The 18,629-nt window shown below is 56.3% G+C and overlaps 1 protein-coding gene and 2 long non-coding RNA genes across 4 annotated transcripts; 1 reads left to right on the forward strand and 2 right to left on the reverse strand.

Annotated features, from left to right (window-relative positions):
* The first annotated feature begins 1,880 nt into the window (after nt 1–1,880).
* AMOTL2 (angiomotin like 2) lies at nt 1,881–8,878 on the forward strand. 2 transcript variants are annotated; one of them, XM_085232701.1, is made up of 10 exons: nt 1,881–2,033; nt 2,142–2,867; nt 4,045–4,276; nt 5,164–5,308; nt 5,575–5,667; nt 6,391–6,686; nt 6,777–7,069; nt 7,225–7,397; nt 7,554–7,706; nt 7,874–8,878. In XM_085232701.1, the coding sequence occupies exons 2-10, from the start codon at nt 2,194–2,196 to the stop codon at nt 7,930–7,932; spliced, it is 2,118 nt and encodes a 705-aa protein (XP_085088827.1). In that variant the 5' UTR covers nt 1,881–2,033; nt 2,142–2,193; the 3' UTR covers nt 7,933–8,878. The 2 variants fall into 2 exon arrangements, with proteins under 2 accessions (XP_085088827.1, XP_085088828.1); XM_085232702.1 differs by having other exon boundaries at nt 7,557–7,706.
* On the reverse strand, nt 8,754–10,313 carry LOC146543606 (uncharacterized). Its single transcript, XR_014885434.1, has 2 exons — nt 10,180–10,313; nt 8,754–10,102 (listed from the first exon to the last, which is right to left on the reverse strand). It is a non-coding gene; the product is annotated as an uncharacterized LOC146543606 (long non-coding RNA).
* Nucleotides 10,314–14,787: 4,474 nt separating this feature from the next.
* On the reverse strand, nt 14,788–17,619 carry LOC146543607 (uncharacterized). Its single transcript, XR_014885435.1, has 2 exons — nt 17,277–17,619; nt 14,788–16,538 (listed from the first exon to the last, which is right to left on the reverse strand). It is a non-coding gene; the product is annotated as an uncharacterized LOC146543607 (long non-coding RNA).
* Between the last annotated feature and the right edge of the window lie 1,010 nt (nt 17,620–18,629).

An 18,629-nucleotide genomic window follows, 5' to 3' on the forward strand; every position in this document is an offset into this window, starting at 1 on the left:
TTGGCATCCCAGGGCTCGGTGGACAGGGCACCAGGCTGCCCATGTGCTGTCAGCATCCCTCCACAACCATCTCGCTGGCCACAAACCTCTCCATCACATGCATCCTCCCCAGCTTCGGGGCTCGGGAGTGGCAGTTGGGAGCCACGAAGAAGAAAGCCAAGGTGATCTCATCCCACAAGTATTTTCTTGGCTCATTCAGCTTGCTTCAACGCCTCACCGATAAGGCTGGACGATGAGGTCAGCAGCAGGGTTTGGCATCGCCGAGCTGTGTGTCACCGAGGAGCCCAGAGCTCCAACACCTGCACTTACCCCTGCGTTTTGGGGTTGGGGCTGCAGGGAGCTGCTTCTCCCCACGGGGAAACCACTTGTGTGTCTTCTGGTCCATAAGCCTGTTTGTTCATCCTTCCTCTAAAAATACCACCGCTTCTGCTGGCCCATTACGAAAAGTAGAGATACCAACACATCTGATATCTAATCTCACAGCTAAGAGGATCTGAAGCTCTGGGACGGCAATTGGCAATCACAAGCATCCCAAGCATCTTGCTTTCGACCAAGGACGTGGCACACCACCATGCATCTCCGTCTCCAACATCAGCCCTGCATCTCTTCCCTGCAAAACTGCCAACTCTGGGCTCTGGGGGCTGCTTCGACCTTTCCACGTGCTTCATCCTCTGATGAGAGGCAGAGGATCTGCGTGGGTCTGTGGATGGGAAAGGTCTGTGTGAAGTAGCCAGCAGCTGGTTAGGGAACATGGAAAGGTGGAAGCTTCCCATATCTGCTGCGTTAGAAAGAAAAAGAGGAGCAGAGGGCTTTTCCTCTTCAGATCACTTTCCAAAGCGCTGTTATCAGCCCAGGAGGGGTTTCCTGCTGCCAAAAATAGAGCAGTGTTGAGATAGGAAGGGAAGCGGGATGACGCAGGCATAGATAAGGCTGCTGGATGAGCCGGGGGGGCAGCTGGGTGCCCCCATCCCACTGAGAGACCCCCGCTGGGGTTCGGAATCTCACCCACACCTGCACTGTGCCCAGGGCTCTTGTTTCTCAGCCCCGTTATCAGTCAATGAGCGGCCGGGTGCTGAACGTAAGCCCCGTGCCTCCATCACTGGGGGCTGGCAGGGGAAGCTGGCCGGTTTTCAGCTCTGCAGCGTGCGTCTGTGCCTCTCTGAAGTATGCTGCAGGCCTGCAGCGGGGTTTGGCCGAGCAGACAGCATTCCCCGCATCCTGTCCCCCTTCCTTCCCCCAGACAAAGCCCCTCAAGGATGGCAAAAGGAAGAGCCCGACGGCCCGCTCCGGGCTTTGTTCGGCCTTTGGAAGGTGCCAAATTCCCTCTCTCAAGAATGAGAGCTTAATGTCCCGTATCTAATTAGCAATTTTCCCTGCACCTGCCCCTCCGCCGCCCCTCGGGCCATCTGCCGTCTCGGGGCCCCGCGGTCGGACGTGCCTGGCGCTGGGCGCTGGGGGTTCCGCGGCTCCTCCGCAGCGGCTGCACGACGGGGAGGCGGCTCTGCTGCTGCCCGGGGCTCCGACCCGCCGCACCCCACGAAAGGACCGCGCAAAGCACACGTGCAGCCCGCACGAGAGGTGGGGGCGGAATGGGGGGGGTGCGCTGCGCTGGGGAAGGGGAGCAGCGCTGGCAGAGGGCAGAGCAGATGGGGCCGCGGCTTTTTGTAGGGCCGAGAGACAATGGCGCGTCTCTCGGGGCCGGGATCAGGCACGAAGATTTATGCGGACGGGCAGCTGGCGGGCAGAGCCTCGCGGCCCCCCCCGGACGGCAGCTGCGGCCCCAACCCCTCGCCAGCCCCCAGCCCGGCGCTGACACCGACCGTCCCGGCCCGAAATGGCGGCGGGGCGGGCGCTGCTCCCCCTGGCGGCGGAGAGAGGACGGGGAGGAGGCGGCGGCGGGGCGGGGCGGGTCCGGCCCCGCATTCCGGGCATAGCAGCGCCCGAGCCCGGCCCCCGCTACCGGCGGGGCCCGCAGTCGGCAGCGGCCTCGTTCTCCGGGCGGCAGCACGGCCGCGCCGCTCCGCCATGCCCCGGTAAGTGCCGCCCTCCCCCCCGGCCCCGTCCCACCGGAGCCGCACAGCCGCGGGGAGAGCCGCGCTTCTCCAGCCCCCCTCCCGCTGAGTTCCCCTGTCCCCCCGCAGGTGCCCGCACCGCTCGTAGAGCCCCCGGACGGACGGACGGAACGCGGCGGAGATGAGGACGGCGGAGGATTCGAGCGGGACGGTCCTGCACCGCCTGATCCAGGAGCAGCTGCGCTACGGGAACCTGACGGAGAACCGCACGCTGCTGGCCATCCAGCAACAGGCACTGCGCGGCGGCACGGCCGGCAGCCCCCGCTCGTCGCTGGAGAGCCTGACCCAGGAGGAGAGCCAGATGGTGCCGCAGTCTGCCCGGCAGGAGCCGCAGGGCCAGGAGCACCACGCCGACCACCTGTATTCCGAGCACGGCGGTTACCGGCCGGCCCAGCCCCAGCACAAGGGCGAGGAGCTGCCCAGCTACGAGGAGGCCAAGGCGCACTCTCAGTACTACGCGGGGCAGCGGGGCGGGCAGCAGCACGGCGGCACCCGGCGCCCCGACGACGCCCTCAAGGACCTGAAGCACGGCCACGTGCGGTCGCTGAGCGAGCGGCTGATGCAGATGTCGCTGGAAAGGAACGGGGCCAAAGCGCACGGCCCCATCAGCTCGTCCCACAGCTACCCGCAGCTCTCCCGGCAATACACCCTGCGAGGGCAGCGCCCCGAGGGGACGGAGCCGCGCGGGCCTCCACCGGAGTATCCCTACATCCTCCCCGGCCAGGAGACGGCCGTCGCTTACCTGTCTCGGCCCTGCTCCCGGGACGGGGCCGGCTTCCAGCACCCCGAAGTCAGGTAACCCGCAGCCCTCGCCGCTTCTTGGGTGCGGGTTGGTCCCGGTTTGCCCCAGCTGGTTCAGAATTTCCAACCGACAGCCAAATCTCCACTGCTCTGGGAGGGATCCGGGGTTAATTCAGGAGCTGGAGGCAGGTCAGGAAATGGCTAAATTCGGAATAGGCATGGGCCAGCGTGGAAAGAAAATGTGCTGCTCGAAGTGGAAAAAGCTGCCTGGCGGTCCCCGGCTGATGGTGCCCCCAGCCCCGTGTCTTCCAGCAGTGTGGATGGGAGCGTTGAGCAGTGCTCCTTCCTTCCAGCCGATTGACACCTCCAGCAAAGCCTGGCTTTGCTTTGAGATCTGTGGGTGTGGAGATCTGGACATCTCCTGGTGCTCAGGGAAGGCTGGGAGTGTGGTGTTCTGGCATGGAATCGCTATGGGCAGGAGCTCCAAGCTGACTTACCAAGGCAGGGAGTGATAGCATCTCTGGCAGGAAACGCTCTCCTTCCAGGGAACAAAGAGGGGAAGGGGAGCTGTGAGGAAGATGCATTTGTTCTTCCTCGCTCCTGGATCACCCCATAGGAATGCGGGCTCCAGCAGGGCGGCTGCATGGCTCAGGATGGCTGAGGCAGCCATGGGATGTCGAGGAACTCTGGGTGATAGAATGAGGATGTATTAACAGTGTGGTGGCAAGGCTTCGAGCCAGGAGCCCTGCCAGGAACACACTCTTTGCCCAGAAAAAACGAGAAGCTAGTGCTGCAGACTTCCTACACTCATCCTTCACTGAGGTTTTTCCTGACTGCATCACCCAGCAGCAAGGTGGGACCGAGCCCCCTTGACCTAGCAGTCAAGTCCTGTTGTTCTCAGGTGCTTAAATCCTGGATGGGGAGGTGCTCAAGCTGCAGACAGCACCATCAGATAGGGTTTCCTTCGTATTTTGTGTACTCACGGGTGAGTGCCCAAAGCCAACGCTTCCCAGCTGTGCGGGGCAGGTTGGGTGCTCGCAGAGCCTGTCTTATCCTTTTGAGAATGACCAGGGGGCACCCAGCACCTCTTTTGTCCAAAGAGCACCCCTGGGTGCTGCAGGAGCTCTGCGTATCCACACGGGTCGGTTGGAGGATGAGAACATGGGAGCTTGAGGTGGTCGATGTGTTCATCCCCACCAAGTGGCTGAGCATCTCTCTCTTTCCCCCACAGCAGGCTGATGCCAGCGCCCGTCCCCGCAGCATTCCTGCCCCCACCGAGCACGCTGGGCTCACTCAGCCCTGCTGGTGTGGAGGCCCTGGTGAGTGCACAGGCGGCCTCAGCTGGAAGCCGGCTGGCCCAGGTGGATGCGGTGCTGAGGGAGAATGAGAGGCTGCTGCTGGACAATGAGAGGCTACGAAGGGAGCTGGAGAGCTGCACGGAGAAAGCCAGCCGAATCCAGAAGGTGAGCTGGCCTCTGCTCCCTGTCAGCATGCTGGAGATGCAGGACCCCAGCCCCACTGTTTATTTGGGATGTGGGCAATGAGCGCAGATGCTCGGCTCGCTTCTGCTCCCACACAGTGCCTCACTCACCAGCGTCCATCCTTTGGGGAGGAGGGAATGGCTCAGGGACCTCCTGCCCTGCCATGTCACAGGCAGCAGATTTGGGCTGAGAGCAGGTACACCCAGGAATGGCCTCATCTGCACAGCGTGGCTTTGTCCCTTGTTTTTGAGAGAGCTCGTGCATTTGCTTCCTTGCCGCCTGGGGCAGGATCAAGCAGCTGCTGTAAAAATTCACCCCCTTTTGTGGTTTAATCTCTGCCCCCTCTCTCCACTGGCTGCCCCCCACAGCAAGCAGCTGTGCTTCAGTGGCAGCGCAGCTCCTTGGCCAAGTGTGGAAGCGAGGGGAAAAAGAGCCCATTCTGAGCTTCCAGTAGAACTCAGGCTGTCTCCACCCGCCCCAGGAGCGTGCCCGGCCACCACAGAAAGCCCTTTGTGCAGCTTTGCACAAGGGCAGGGCTGTTCCCTGCCGGACAGACGGACACTGGGAGGCACAGGGAGAAGCTGGGCCAGCCCCGAGGGGACCGCACTCAGCCAAATCCATGCTAAGGCAAGAGAACTCTCTCTGCACCCGCAAGGCTGAAAGCAAAACAAAAAGGGGTTTTGCCCCCAGACCTGTGTTATAGTGGGGGTTTCTCACCCTGCGGCTCCTGCCCGTCCTCTGTGGGTTTGCTGAGCCCTGTTGGCAGTGCAGGATGGGTCCTGAGCCTGGACAGTGTTTCGCCAGCATCTGCCTTTCTTTTCCTCATTCCACAAATATCTCACCCCCGCCCGTCACTTCCTCCTCCCCAGCTGGAAACGGAGATCCAGCGCATCTCGGAGGATTACGAAAACCTCATGAAGGCATCCTCCAAGCGGGAAGCACTGGAGAAAGCCATGAGGACCAAGAGAGATGGGGAGATGCGCCGGCTGCAGGACTTCAACCGAGACCTGAAAGGTGAAGAGCGGCTGCGGTCCACAGGTCCATTGGGCTGGCCCAGTGGCTCCTGTGCCCCTGTTCCCAATTCCAGACCTTTCCTCGCCCTTATTTCTGCAGGCCCTCTCTGTCCATCAGCCTTTCCCCAATATGCTTCTTCTTAGCAGTTTTATTAGTCTAAGTGTTTTCACAAGTGGGAGGGGGTAGGTGGTTGGGATTCTGCTTCATCTGACCAAAACAGTCTTTTAAATCTATTTTTCTTAATTTGTTTTTTTTTTTTTACACAGAACGCTTGGAATCAGCCAACAAGCAGCTGGCCAGCAAGACCCAGGAGAACCAAGAGAGCAACCAGGGCACGGTGGCGAAGCTCCTGGCGCAGAGTAAGTCCCCAGGCGCTCGGCTTTGCCTGACTTGCCACAGCAGGGACTCAGTGCAGAAGCCTTTATGCTGGAGGAAGAGGTGGGGTGGGGGGGTGGGAGCTTTTTGCCCTTCCCCAGGGAGAGCTGTGCTGCTCCAGGCGCTGGATGCGAGCCATTAATCCCGGCCGGCCGGCGGGGTGACCTGCATTCTCCACATTCCTGCTGCCATGCGCCGGCTCTTCCAGCACAAAGTCCGCACTCCCTCCCCATGCTTGCCCAGCCCTTCCCATGCTTCTCTTCTATGCAAGCTGGAATTTCTTATCTGGGGGGAAAAATGCAGCAAAGTCCATATTTCTATTTCTCCTAAATATTATTTCATCAGAGAGCTGGTGTTGGTGTTGTGGGAGAGGAATTGTGCCACCTTCCTTGCAACAACTAGGTGTAACCTAGGGCAGATTTTCTCATCGCAGGCCAAATTTTTGGCTGGAATTTGCCAAAAGGAGGCTTTCTGATGCAGCAAGTGTCCATGCTGGTGTCTCGGTCCATCAGGGCATGTCCACGTTCTGAAATATGTACTTCAGGGTTGCCACCTGGCCCCAGCGCACCTCGTGTGCTGGGTGAGGGCTGCTGACACCACACAGCCGAGTGGATACCCATGGGCACAGCCTCTTTTGGGTGGCTTCTGTGGGCCTTTTCATCCTCCAGCATTGCGTCTCCAAGACTTAGCCGGGTTTTCTTTTGCAGGCTATGAGCACCAGCAGGAGAAGGAGAAGCTGGAGCGGGAAGCCTCATTGCTGCGCAGCGCCAACGAGGACCAGCGCCGGCGGGCAGAGCTGCTGGAACAGGCGCTGGGCAGTGCCCAGGCACGGGCAGCCAAGGCGGAGGCCGAGCTGCGGAAGAAGCGGGCGTACGTGGAGAAGGTGGAGCGGCTGCAGGCAGCCCTGGGTCAGCTCCAGGCCGCCTGCGAGAAGCGGGAGCAGCTCGAGCTGCGGCTGCGCACCCGCCTGGAGCAGGAGCTGAAGATGCTGCGGGCTCAGCAGGTAAGGACGTCCCGGGGACTGTGAGGTGCAGGCGATCTGCGTCCCAGCATCTCCTCACCTTCTCTCTGGGTCATTTCTTGGCTGTTGCAGAGGCAAGCGGGAACCGCAGGTGGAGGGACGCCCGAGCTGAGCGCCCACAGGCTGTCCGAGCAGCTGAGGGAGAAGGAGGAGAAGATCTTGGCCCTGGAGGCTGACATGACCAAGTGGGAGCAGAAGTACCTGGAAGAGTGCACCATGAGGCAGTTCGCCATGGATGCTGCTGCCACTGCCGCCGCCCAGCGGGACACCACCCTCATCAGCCACTCGCCACGGCACTCACCCAACAGCAGCTTCAATGAGGACCTCTTGCTGGCCAACCACAAGCACCAGGAGATGGAGAACAGGTACTCCACCTTCCCAGTGAGCTACTTGTTGGGTATTGCCAGCTGTGTGCATCCTCAATGGGCCAAGTGACCCCTGTGAAGTTTTTACCCAAGGTTTTGGCTCCATCGCAAGGTTCCTCCTTCCCATCTCAACTTCTCCCTTTTCATCTCTCCAGGTTAAAAGCCCTTCATGCCCAAATCCTGGAGAAAGATGCCGTCATCAAAGTCCTGCAGCAGCGCTCACGGAGGGACCCCAGCAAAGCCCTGCAAGGCTCCCTGAGGCCGGCCAAGTCTGTACCATCTGTCTTCGCTGCCTCTGCTGCAGAGGGCTCATCCCGTGGCAGCACAGGTAAATGGGGATCCCAGCCCTCTTTGTCTCCAGCAGGGAGCAGCCTAAAATTTCTCCTTGCCACTTTGGAGGTGTCTCTCAGTAACTGGGGAATTTGGGAGTGTTTTGGGTGGGATTTCTTCCATGCTGACAAATTCCTAACGCTGTCTCCTCCAGCAGGCAAAACTGCTGCAGATGAGGCAGCATCGGTGCCCGCCGCTGTGCCCCTGCCCTCTCATGCCAAGCATGGCAGCAAGGATGGCAGCACACAGACAGATGGGATGGCACAGAGCCGGGGTGAGGGTGCGGAGTGCCCAGCCAGCTCAACAGGTGAGTCCTGCGGTCCCCATGGATGCTCCAAGGATTGTGGGGGGCACAGGGAACTGGGCTGGGGTTTGTGTTGCAACTGTAAATCTGGGCACTGAAGCAGTCCAGCTCCAGGAGGACAATCGTACTCCCTTCTCCAGATCTCACATTCTCACTTCATTTCTCTGCAGAGAGCTCAACCATCCCCAGAGCCCCAGACCTGTCTGACATGGTGGAGATCTTGATTTAAGTCTCTACTGGCCTCTTGGCTTCAACTTTCCAGCTTCCAGGCCAGGGAGACCCACCGTCATGACGATGGAACTGGCCAAAGAGGAGCGGTGACAGCACGGTCCTCCACGTCCCATCTCTGCCACCGTCCCCACCGTGTGCCCTACGCACGGCCCCAGGGACACTGGAGTGCCTGGCCCCTGGTCACCCAGAAGATGCGACTCCCTGTAAATACACCCCTGTTTTGTAGGACAGGAGCAAACGTATTTATCACTTCAGCCTCCTTCCCCTCCTCTCCTGGGCTTTCTTCCCGTCTCTCCCTCATCAGCTCCTTTCCATCTCCATCCCCATCTCAGGAGCTGCTGGGAGAGCCCTGAGCACATCCCGTGCTTCCTCACAAAGGGAGAGAATGGAGAATAATGAAACAAAAAAGGAAAAATGAATAATAGAAAGAAAGAAAGTCTGAGGATAAACCTGCAGGAGGTGAGATGCTCAGAGTGGAGCAAGCGTGTCCCGTGGCCGGGTGGGACGTGCTGCCCTGTGCCCCTCTACTGGCAGCTGGCTTCTGCCCGTAGCCAACACCAACTGCTCAGTCCTCAGAACTCAGACACTTCCCAGCCCTGCCCTTCATACATCTCTCTATTTTTTTTTTCTTTCTCCTTCAAATGTGTGCATTTGCTGGACAACTGCATTTTTTATTTTCTCTCTCAGACACGTAAAAAATGCGTTCTGTTCTCATGCATTGTTTACAAAGTAGAAAACAAAACAAACAAAAAAAAAAGAGGAAAAAAAACCCCACAAGTTAATATATTTTATATTAATATTGTTATTTCTTTTTAAGTATTTTTTTTTTTGTGCTGTGAACTTTTTTATTTTCCTGCCAAAGACGACGAGTTCTTGTTTGTGCATTTTAAGTTATCTGAAGTATTTAAACATAAACCTGGCTGTTTCGTTATGCCGCCCTATACTGAGATTGCTGTAGCATTCCACTTGGTATAACAATATTTTAATAAAAAAATCAATAAAAAAAACCCACAGAGCTCGACCTTTGGTGCTCTTTTAGCACACGTGCCCGAGGCTGAGCATGTAGGGGTTCCCATGGCTGTGGGACAGGTCTCTATTGCTGTGGGGGTGGATTGCAGAGGTCCAAAGCAATGGGAAGGCTTGAGCTGCAATCCTGCTTTGCTTGTGGGCCAGCGCTCTGCACTGCAGCCTTCAATGGGACTCCTGCAGCCTCCCAGGGCTGTACCTGTGCTGCCTCCCCTCTCCTGTTCCCCACAGCTGCAGAGGCTGCCTGGGAAGGGCTGCAGCATTCCTGGCATTCCGCAGTGCTCACACCCGCTGCTTTATTTACCCAAATCCGGATGCAGGTCTGACTGCTTGCAGGCGGCTTTTCAAGAGCTGCAAAGAAAAACCAAAACAAAACAAATGAGGAAAGGGAAGGAAAATCCCGAAGCCCACCTGTAAATGGAGCAAGATGGGGCAGGAGGCCCTGGCTTCTCCTGAGGATGCACCAGCACGGGTGAGCTGTTTGTTTCCTAGGGTTGTTTCTGAACTCGAGGAGTAGCCTGATGCAGCTCAGTGTGTGTGCCCGGGAAGGCAGGAGGAGCTGAGACCCACCAAAATCCTGCCCAGGTGCCCACACTGCTGCAGCAGCATCCACCAGTAAGAAATGCTTCCCAAATCCCGCCGAGAGGGGAGGAGGCGGTGTGCAGATGGGCTCCAAAAACTGATGTTTCTGTCTTCGTGGTCTGGTCTGCACCCACGCTGTCTCCTCAGTGTTGTGCCATCAACAGCATCACTTGCACCCGCTGTCCTTCGTCCCACACCAGGTCCTGCTCAGGTGAGGGCACGTCCCTGTCCCTGCCACAAGGTCACCAAGGATCCATTTGCTTTCTCAACTAAAATACTGAGAGGGAGTCAGAGCTGCTCCCATCCTCGTGCTCCTGATCCTTGTGTCCCAGTATCCCTGTATCTCTGTGTCTTTGTATCCCTGGGTCTCCATGTCCTCAGTCTTTCATCCCTGCACTCCTGCAGCTTCAATCCCTGGGTCTCTGCATCCCTGTATCTTTGTATCCATCATCCCCGCATCCCAACTGAGAATGGATCTTGGTCCTCAGAGCATCCCTGGGGCTGGGCCTCTTCATCCTCCTGCCTCCGTTCTCTCCGTTTCCACAGCCACGTTGCTATGTCTGGAAAGGGAAAGGGGAGCCTATCACAATCTCCTTGAGATGGAAAACACCACTTTAAAAATCCCCCAAGTCCCCACCTTCCATCAGGATTTGGCAGAAAGGGGGATTTCCCCCAGTCTTCGTCTGATAGAGGAGGACCCGTGCAGGGGCGAAGTGTGGGGCACAGCAAACCAGTTGGGCAGAGCATGCAGCCTCACGCCCCAGCTTGCTCTGGGTGCAGGAATGAGGCTCTGCCCGCTGTGCCGGCTCTCCCCACTGCAGGCTGCTCCTTCCTCAGCCCCAGCCCTCCTCCTCCTCCTCCTCCTCCTCCTCCTCAGCTGGAACACGCTGGGCGAATTCCTCATTCCTGTTCCCCGCGCCGCGCTGCCTGCCTGCCATCTTTGCATGCAAACAGTAAACAGGCTGTTATTATCTGGGATGCTTTGAATAACTGTGGCTATTTTCTCTCTTCCCAGTATTCTAAAAAGGCAAAAAATTCCCTGCGGTTTCTGAGTCAAGGTTTTTTTTTTTTTCCCTCCTTCCCTCTCTCTCCCTTCCCTTTCCTTCCCACCATCTCCATGACAAACTAATGAAGAGCTCCCTGCTCTGCTCCAGGGCTCAGTGAACCTGGGCAGTCCATGGGCTTTCCATCTCTAGAGAGCTCCCAACCTTCCAGGCATGGCCAAGTGCACTTCTCTATTCCAACCATCCCAGGCCTTGTGCTCAGATCTGAGGGCAGATGTTGGGATGGAGTCAGTGGGATGCGATGGCCTTGGGGCACCTCTCCCACCTGCAGGCCTCACGCTCAGCACAGAGTGATGGGGAGAGGTGAGAGAAAGGTTTTGAGGTCAATGGATGCTCTTTTAGGTGAATGTTGGGTTGTAGAGGTCGGGTTGCTTTTTGAAGCTCTCCGTTTTCCAACATGCCTTTGGAAATACTCATGTGGAAATTGAAAGGCAGAGAAGTGACACAGCTCACTGCAGGGCTGTATGCTTGCTCACGGGTTTTGCTGCAGCAGGAAGGGTTGAGAGGTTTGGGGAGCTCAGCAGACCCATGTGCCCTATCTAGAAACCTTGGGAGAAATTGGAGAGAAATTGGGAAATTCCAGTTTTTCTGCCTGGTTGCATCTTCCAGGATAGAAAACAACGCAAAGCAACCCAAAGCCAGGTGTATGATGCCATGGAAGACTCTGCTCCATCACCCATCCTTCAGGGGCTGCAGAGCTCAGGCTGGGAGTCAGTGAGGCCCTTCTGCCCCGTAGTGGGGCTGCACTTCCCATGGGCTTTGCTCTGGGGAGTGCTTTGTCCCCATGCACTGTTGCCTTGCCCCTATACAATGTCACTTTCCTTTCCACTTCAGAGCTGAAACTCCCCAAAACCACAAATGTGTAAGGATTTTTGTTTGCTAATCCAAGAGAAAGTACGTATTTTTCACTGTTCTCATGCTTCAGGAATTTACAGAGATATTTTCATCAAATTTAGGGAAAACAATTGGATTCAGGCAGAGCGAAGGGGTGGGAAGTTTCAGCTGCTGATGCCTGAAACAGCACAGCCATGAGTGGATGAAGTCTCCTTGAAACTCTCCATGGTGGGGGAGACTGCTGCCCTTGAATTTTCCAATTCTGTGGTGAAGGTGCAGTCCATTTCTTGGCAAGCCAGCCTGGAGTCCCACATCACCCCCAGCACTTCCAGCTGTGCAGCAGGGGCTCCAAAACCCCAAAACCCAGCTGGATTTTGGCACACTCACGTTATCGAGCGAAGAGCCGGGTCAGGTGAGCCCATAGGCAAGCGCCAGCTGGAATTACGGCGCGACAGAACGGTTTGGGTTGGAAGGGACCCTAAGGACACCCAGATGTCCGTGGACACCTCCACCACCTCAGGCTGCTCAGAGCCCCATCCAACCTGGCCTCGAGCACCTCCAGGATGGGGCACCCACAGCCTCATGGCAGAGCTTGGGGGTGCAGGACCCGCTCTCCCCACCCTTCTGAGGCACACCGAAGGATGTCAGTGGCTGAAGGGCTGTGGTTGTGGGGGATTTTTTTTGGCACAAGCAAGCTGGGTTTCCCCAGCTTGGAGGAGCTCTGTTGGCTCTCCATCAACTTTACACCAAAATGGGTGGGCAGGGTGCAGGGCCTGTCCTCAGAGCGGGGCCACGGCTGCTGGGCAGCAACAGGGAGGGATGCAACATAATGGAGCTGTGGCACTGCAGTGAGAAAGCAGCTTTCAGGCACTCAAACGCCGAGAGCGAATGGCAGAACGCAGCGTTTGGCCTCGGCAGAAAATGACGCGCGCTGGAAAATATTCCCACCCACATTTTGACACCCTGAAAGCCCAATGATTTTTGTTTGTTTGTTTGTTTTGCATCGGGTCCAGTGTGAAGCAATGCAGAGCTGCCCTTGGGATGCTATGGTGTGTGCGAGGGGGCCGTGGGGTTCAGGCAGTGGGGAGCATTGCAGAGCCCCACACAGAGCCCGGCAGCTCCTGGCGCATCCCAACGCCACCAGAAGTTTTGGAGCACGTTGCCGTGGTGACCCAAATGTTGTTTTTCCAGCTGTCCAAAAAAAAAAAAAAAAAAAAGAAAGAAAGTGGAATAAGGATAATAATAATAATAATAATAAAAACGGAACCGATGGAGGAAATTCTAAGAAAATGAAATAATCTGGAAAACTGGCCCAGCTCCCTCCTCCGGGAGGGTTTCTCCCAGCACACACAGCTCAGAGCAGGGCAGGAGACCGTGGCCGGGCTCAGCAGTCACACCATCCCCAAATAGAGTGGCACCGAGCTGCTGTCCTGGTGCTATTTCAGGTGACGGCCCCATGGCTGAGACGCCCGTCTGCATTTTTAGGGGAGGACCGGAGCATGGACTGCAGCCACTTTTACATCCCCAGGCATCCTCATCCAGCATGACCCTTCCCTGAAATGTGCTTGGTTCCTTCATCAGCAGGAGGGCTGGGCTGCTCTCCGGGCTCCTCTTTTCCTTGCAGGCACGATTTTGGGACAGCAATAATTTGAGGTTCTCAAAGAACCCCACGGCCATCTCCTTGATTTCTCTGAGCAGGCTCTGGTGCCTGAAGGACTGCTGCGTGCACTGAGCGCTGGGGACTCACTGCGCTCTCCTTGCAGGGAGCTGCAGGGAGCAATGGTGTCTTTCAATGTTTTGAGCCTGGGTAACGCTGTGCTGTAAGAGTTTGACTAGAAAGTGCTGGCTCGCTGCAACGTGTCAAGGCAAGCAGCCCTGCTGCCTGCTCCAGGTCCTGCACAGCTGCCCACTCCTTGCGCAACACCCAGAGGTTTGCCAGGAGCGAGGCTGGGCTGTGGAGCAATGCGGAGGGACAGTGTCACCATTTCCCCTGGCACACAGCCTTGTGGTGGTGCCCACTGCCATCCTCCTCACCTCCTCCTGAACCACAGTTTCCCAGGGGGAAGTTTATCAAATTGCGTCTCAAGATATTGAAAGACATCGGTGCTCTGGTGTGTGCACAGAGGGCAGCGGAGCTGTGAGGGGTCTGCGGCACACAGTGTGATGGGAGCAGCTGAGGGAACTGGGATGGGTCGGTCTGGAGAAGAAGAGGCTCAGGGGAAACTTCTCTGCTCTGCAACTCACTGAGAGGAGGCGGTGGTGAGGTGGGGGTCGGCCTCTGCTCCCAGGTTAACAGCGATGGGATGAGAGCTGATGGCCTTAAGTTGTGCCAGGGGGGTCACCGTCCCTAGAGGTGTTCCAGAGCCGTGGAGGTGTGGCACTGTGGGACATGCTGGGGTGGGCTGGGGTTGGAGCTGGGGATCTTAGAGGTCTTTCAAAACGTAATGATTCTGTGATTCAAACAGAGAATTCCGCACATCCTTTCGAAACTCCCCAGCTTTCCCTGCAGTCTCGGGGCTCCAGCAGCCTTTCCAAGCTGTGGGATGAGCAGCGTTTCCCCGACATCGTAGCACTGATGTAATGGGGTGGTGAATCAGTGGGGATCTTTCCGCCTTACCCGTGTCATATCACCGCCATTGATGAAGCTTTGCTATTTTACGTGTGCAACCCAGTCTTCGTAAATGGTGAGTAACAGTTCCGTGTCTGATTTCAGCCCCACGAACCGGAGAGAACAGCAGGAATGCAAAACTATTCTGGTTGGTGAGACCCTGCTCCAAACAAACGGGATGCCAGGCGGTAATCCCAGCAGTGTGTGACACTATAAATTGTGTCAATAGCAGCTGCAGCCCTCTGTTAGGTGTGCTGGAGGGGTGGGGGGGGAATCGCAGTGCCCGTGTTTGCTGCATTGGGAAGGGAAGCTCCCGGCCACCGAGGTCCTGGTGTTCCCCTCACGTGGGTGAATGAACTCCAGGGCTGGAGCTTGGAGCGAACACCGTGTCCACATTCTTCAGCCCGAGCTGGGAATGTCAACTCCTGTCCCTACGCCAAGGGCTGCATTCCATCCCGATGCTGCTCCCAAAAATGCCAGCACCAAACGGTGCTGTTTGGTCCGGGAGGAGGCTAGGGGGTGCCTGCTGGGTCTGCTTGGGTGTTTGTGCATGCATGGCAGGGCCAGGCAGGGCTCAGCCCATGTGTGACTGCTCTGGGGGGGGGGGGGGGTTCAGCAGGAATTCAGACCCCAGGGACAGGAGGGAGGACGCGGGGAATTCGCTCTTGCAGCCGGTTGCCATGGCTGCATATTTCAGAGAAGCAAGCAAAGGGAAAAAAAAAAAAAAAAAAAAGAAGAAGAAAACCAAAACATTTTATTGGGAGGGAAGAAAAATAGCGGGGCGAAAAAATGCAGAAGAGTGATGAGAAGACCTAGCGAGGCCAAGAAATGCATGAGGTCATCCTTAGAAACTGGTGTCTGAGGAGTTCTCTGTAGCTCAGGCTACTCTAATATTTATCGTGTGTTATTTAAACCATGGCTCCTGGCAGCAGCTGGGCCCCGCGGTGCTGTGTGCTGCTCCAGAGTGCACACTGGGCTGGGGGAGCAGCCAGGAGGGGTAGGGGGGGGACCTGGGGAGAAGAGAGAAGCGGTGGAGGGGTCAGTCCTTCATGGGATGTCCCCAGGGAGTCCCGCAGCAAATGCATGGGATGAGAGGTAATGGTGTGAACTTGCACCAGGAGAGGATCAGGTTGGGTATTGGGAAAAAATTGTGCTCAGAAAGAGCAGTGAGGCACTGCACAGCTGCACAGGGAGCTGGGGGTCACCGTGCCTGGAGCTGCTCAGAGTTGTGGGGATGTGGCACTGAGGGACGTGGGCAGTGGGCACGGTGGGGTGGGCTGGAGTTGGACCTGGGGATCTGCGGGCTCTTCTCCAATCTCAGTGATTCTGTGATTTTATGCTTCTCTCCTGCAGCCAGGTGACCACAGGAGCAGCCTCCTTAGGGGTTCTATGAGGGCAGGGGCAGAGCTCCCAGCACCAACCCACCCGGGGCGCGAGGCTCGGGGCTCAGCGCTGGGCAAAGTCCTCCTTCAGCAGTGAGCCGGGTGCTGGAGGAGGCTCGGGGGGATCCCAGCCATCCATCAATCCCTGCAGGGAGGTGCAAGGAGGACGCAGCCAGACTCTGCTCTGCGGTTCTCAGCCCCGGGAGGCCGTTTGTATGCCGGACACCCCCGGCGCACCCACGCGTGTCCCCGCCGCGTCCCCAGCGCCGCTCCGTCCCACGCCGGGCGGGCAGCGCCACCTAGCGGCCGGCTCCGTGACATCGCTGCGCTGCGGAGCGGGGATGTCGAGGAGCGATGATGTCTCAGCGATGTCTCACCGCGGCAGCGAGGGTTTCCACGATGGGGTTTTGCCTGATGCAATACGGAGTGGGAGACGCTGTCTGGTTTCGTTGTGCGTAAGGCGAGCTGTGAGATGCCCGTATTACCGAAAGCAAAAGGCATGGCTGTACGTTTGTTGAGCACAACTGCCTGTAGGTTCTTTGCAATGTTTGGTATTTGCAACACCGAGCCCAAGTCGGGATTCAGGGGTGCTGGAGAGAAGGGTGACAGCACACCTGCTGCACGGTGCCCGCTGCCACCCCGACCCACGGAGGGACACACTGGGGCACAACCCACGGGACACAGAGCCCATGGGTGTGACCGGAACGAGGACTGAGCTCAAGAGATGGGAAATGCCAAGATAAGAAGCTGCTGAAGCCCCTCAGGTCAGGAGCAGGGAGGGTGCTGGCATCCGGCACAGGAACGCCCTGCTCTTCCACTGCCATTAGGTGACTCGCTGCTGGGTCAGCCGGCCTGGGTAACGCCTGGCCTGGGAACCAGGGGAGCTCTGAGGCAGTAAAGAAGCTTTAACCAGAGGAGGACTGAGCTGGAGATGATACGCACTGCCACCAGCTTGTGCAGCTCTGCAGGTGGGATCCCTGTGGGCAAGGACAGCACGGTGGGACGCTGCCATCACCCGCTTCTGTGCTTCTTGGTTCCATGTAAGGAAAATGCAACATAGGGAGGAGTGAAGGATGCTGCTCCGGGACATCTGGGACAGCAGGCAGAGCTGGGAGCACAGAAAGAGAGCACATGTAAATGGAACAGCAAATCCCCAGAGCTTGCTATAGTCATTTTCATTTCTTCAAAGCATTAAGTTACTGTTGGGCCATTCAAACGATGGTATCCATCACTGCCCGTGGTGTGAGTCACTGCAGAGCGAATGGTCCAGCAGGGACTCCAAAAACACCCAGAACAGTGGTATGGGAGGAGGAAGGCTGTCTGTCCCCAGCATTTTCCTGACCCTTCCCTCATTTTCAAGATGAGGATTTCTGAAAACACACCATTCAAAGTATGGGATTGTCAAAAGCACAAAGCATTTTAACGAGGGGAAACATCCCGCTAAGTCTTTTGGTTTATTGGTGTTGAGCATGTTCCAAGCCCTAAGAGAAGGACTCAGAACGAAGCTATTAAAATAGTTGGCTTACGGGACATGCAGTGTAAGCACAATTAAAACCAATCCAGGTCTAGTTTTACCTAGAAAGCTTCTCATTGACAGGAATTTGTTTTTAAAGGTAAAATCAGTGCTTTCAGTAAAAGACATCCAGCTGATCTTATGGTGCAGCTTATTGCCCAGTGCTGGGAAAAGAGGCAGATAACGTTTGGCCACATTACAGTACCAAGTCCAGCCAAGGGAATGGGTACCACTGCTCCCCTTCATCCCATGGCACCTTCTGGTCTGCTCCAAAGGCCACCAGAAACTACAGAAAGGTTCCTGCTGCCCATAATGGTGTTATCCAGCACTCACCGCGCTTGGGGAGGTTTGGTTTCTCCAGTCAAATGAGCACTGAGAGGAGTCTGAGAGTCATCTCTCTTGCATGCCCTGCTGTGATGGATCCAGGACTGGGAGTCAGTGAAAGTGGCTGAGTCAGCCAGTGCTCCTGGTTAACTTTGTCCTTGTAAAAATGGGGCTCTGAATGCTATTTCAGAAAGGAAGTCAAAGCAGTGTTTCCCACTTCCTTGGTAAATGCTCCAATTGCTGCCTTTTATGAAAGAGGGATGGGCTACAATAACTCCTACGACTAATTGCCTCCATTCCTATCTCGTGTGTGGGCTCTGACAAATCCTGCTAAGCCATAAAACAGTTCAAGCTGCCAGAACAGAGGGAAAGACTTACTGAAGTGACCTGAAAGATGTGACTGCAGGATTTTATAACTGCTGCTCAGCTGACTTCCCACTGGAAAAGGGGAAGGCACAGGGGGGAATGAGCTCTCCGATGATCACCCTATGTGCATTTGGAGTCCTGTGCAAGGTCCATCTTTTCCACAGAGACACAGGACAGCCCCTGAAGACACATTCTGAAGGTTTATTGGTGCTGGTGAGCATCCAAAAGACCAAACAAGGGGTAGAAATCCAAGGCTGCTCTGCTCAGTCTGTAAACGACGTGAGCATGGTTGAACTTTGGGAACAACAGTAAGACAACAGCAGCAGGGCGATATGGTGAGACTCCCCATCACATGAATGCCTCCTCTATTTTATCATCAAGATGTTATCACTTGTCATTTTTGTGTCATCATCATTGCATTTGCTCCTGATGCCAACTCTCAGCTGAGCGTGAAGAGCTGCACATGGAACAGAGTGCAACAACACATCCCTGGAGCCCTCCAGTACAGCTGCTATCTGTTGGCAATCTGATGACACGCGTGCCAGCACCTCACAAGCATCCCAGTGATGGAAGAGGTGGGATGGCCGGCCACCAAACATGAACAGTTTATTTTGTATTTAGAGATTTCACAGCACACAATGCTCCCCTTAAAAGGCAAACAAAGGAAGGCACGTCTCATACCAACCGCAATCTGAAATCATATTCAGATGCTCTGCTCTCCTCCAGCCTCTGCTTGTTCAGCACCATAGCAGCTCTTAGCTTGGTATTTCCAGGATGTGTTCTTTTTTTTTTTCTTTTCCTATTAAATGCTACATTTCCAGGAACTTGTACGTGATGTTTCACTCAGCAGCCATGTGAGCTACATTTCCCTCTCTCTATAAATGCAACAGCCTGAACGGTGGGAAAAAAAAAAAAAAAAAGTGATTAAGGCAGGAAGAAAAGGAGAACTGGAAACCCTGGGACACTTGGCTCTGTGGAAGATAGCAGCACACCTCT

This window comes from Meleagris gallopavo, chromosome 11, assembly GCF_905368555.1.
Source record: "Meleagris gallopavo chromosome 11, MGAL_WU_HG_1.1, whole genome shotgun sequence".
NCBI classification, from domain to species: Eukaryota; Metazoa; Chordata; class Aves; order Galliformes; family Phasianidae; genus Meleagris; species Meleagris gallopavo.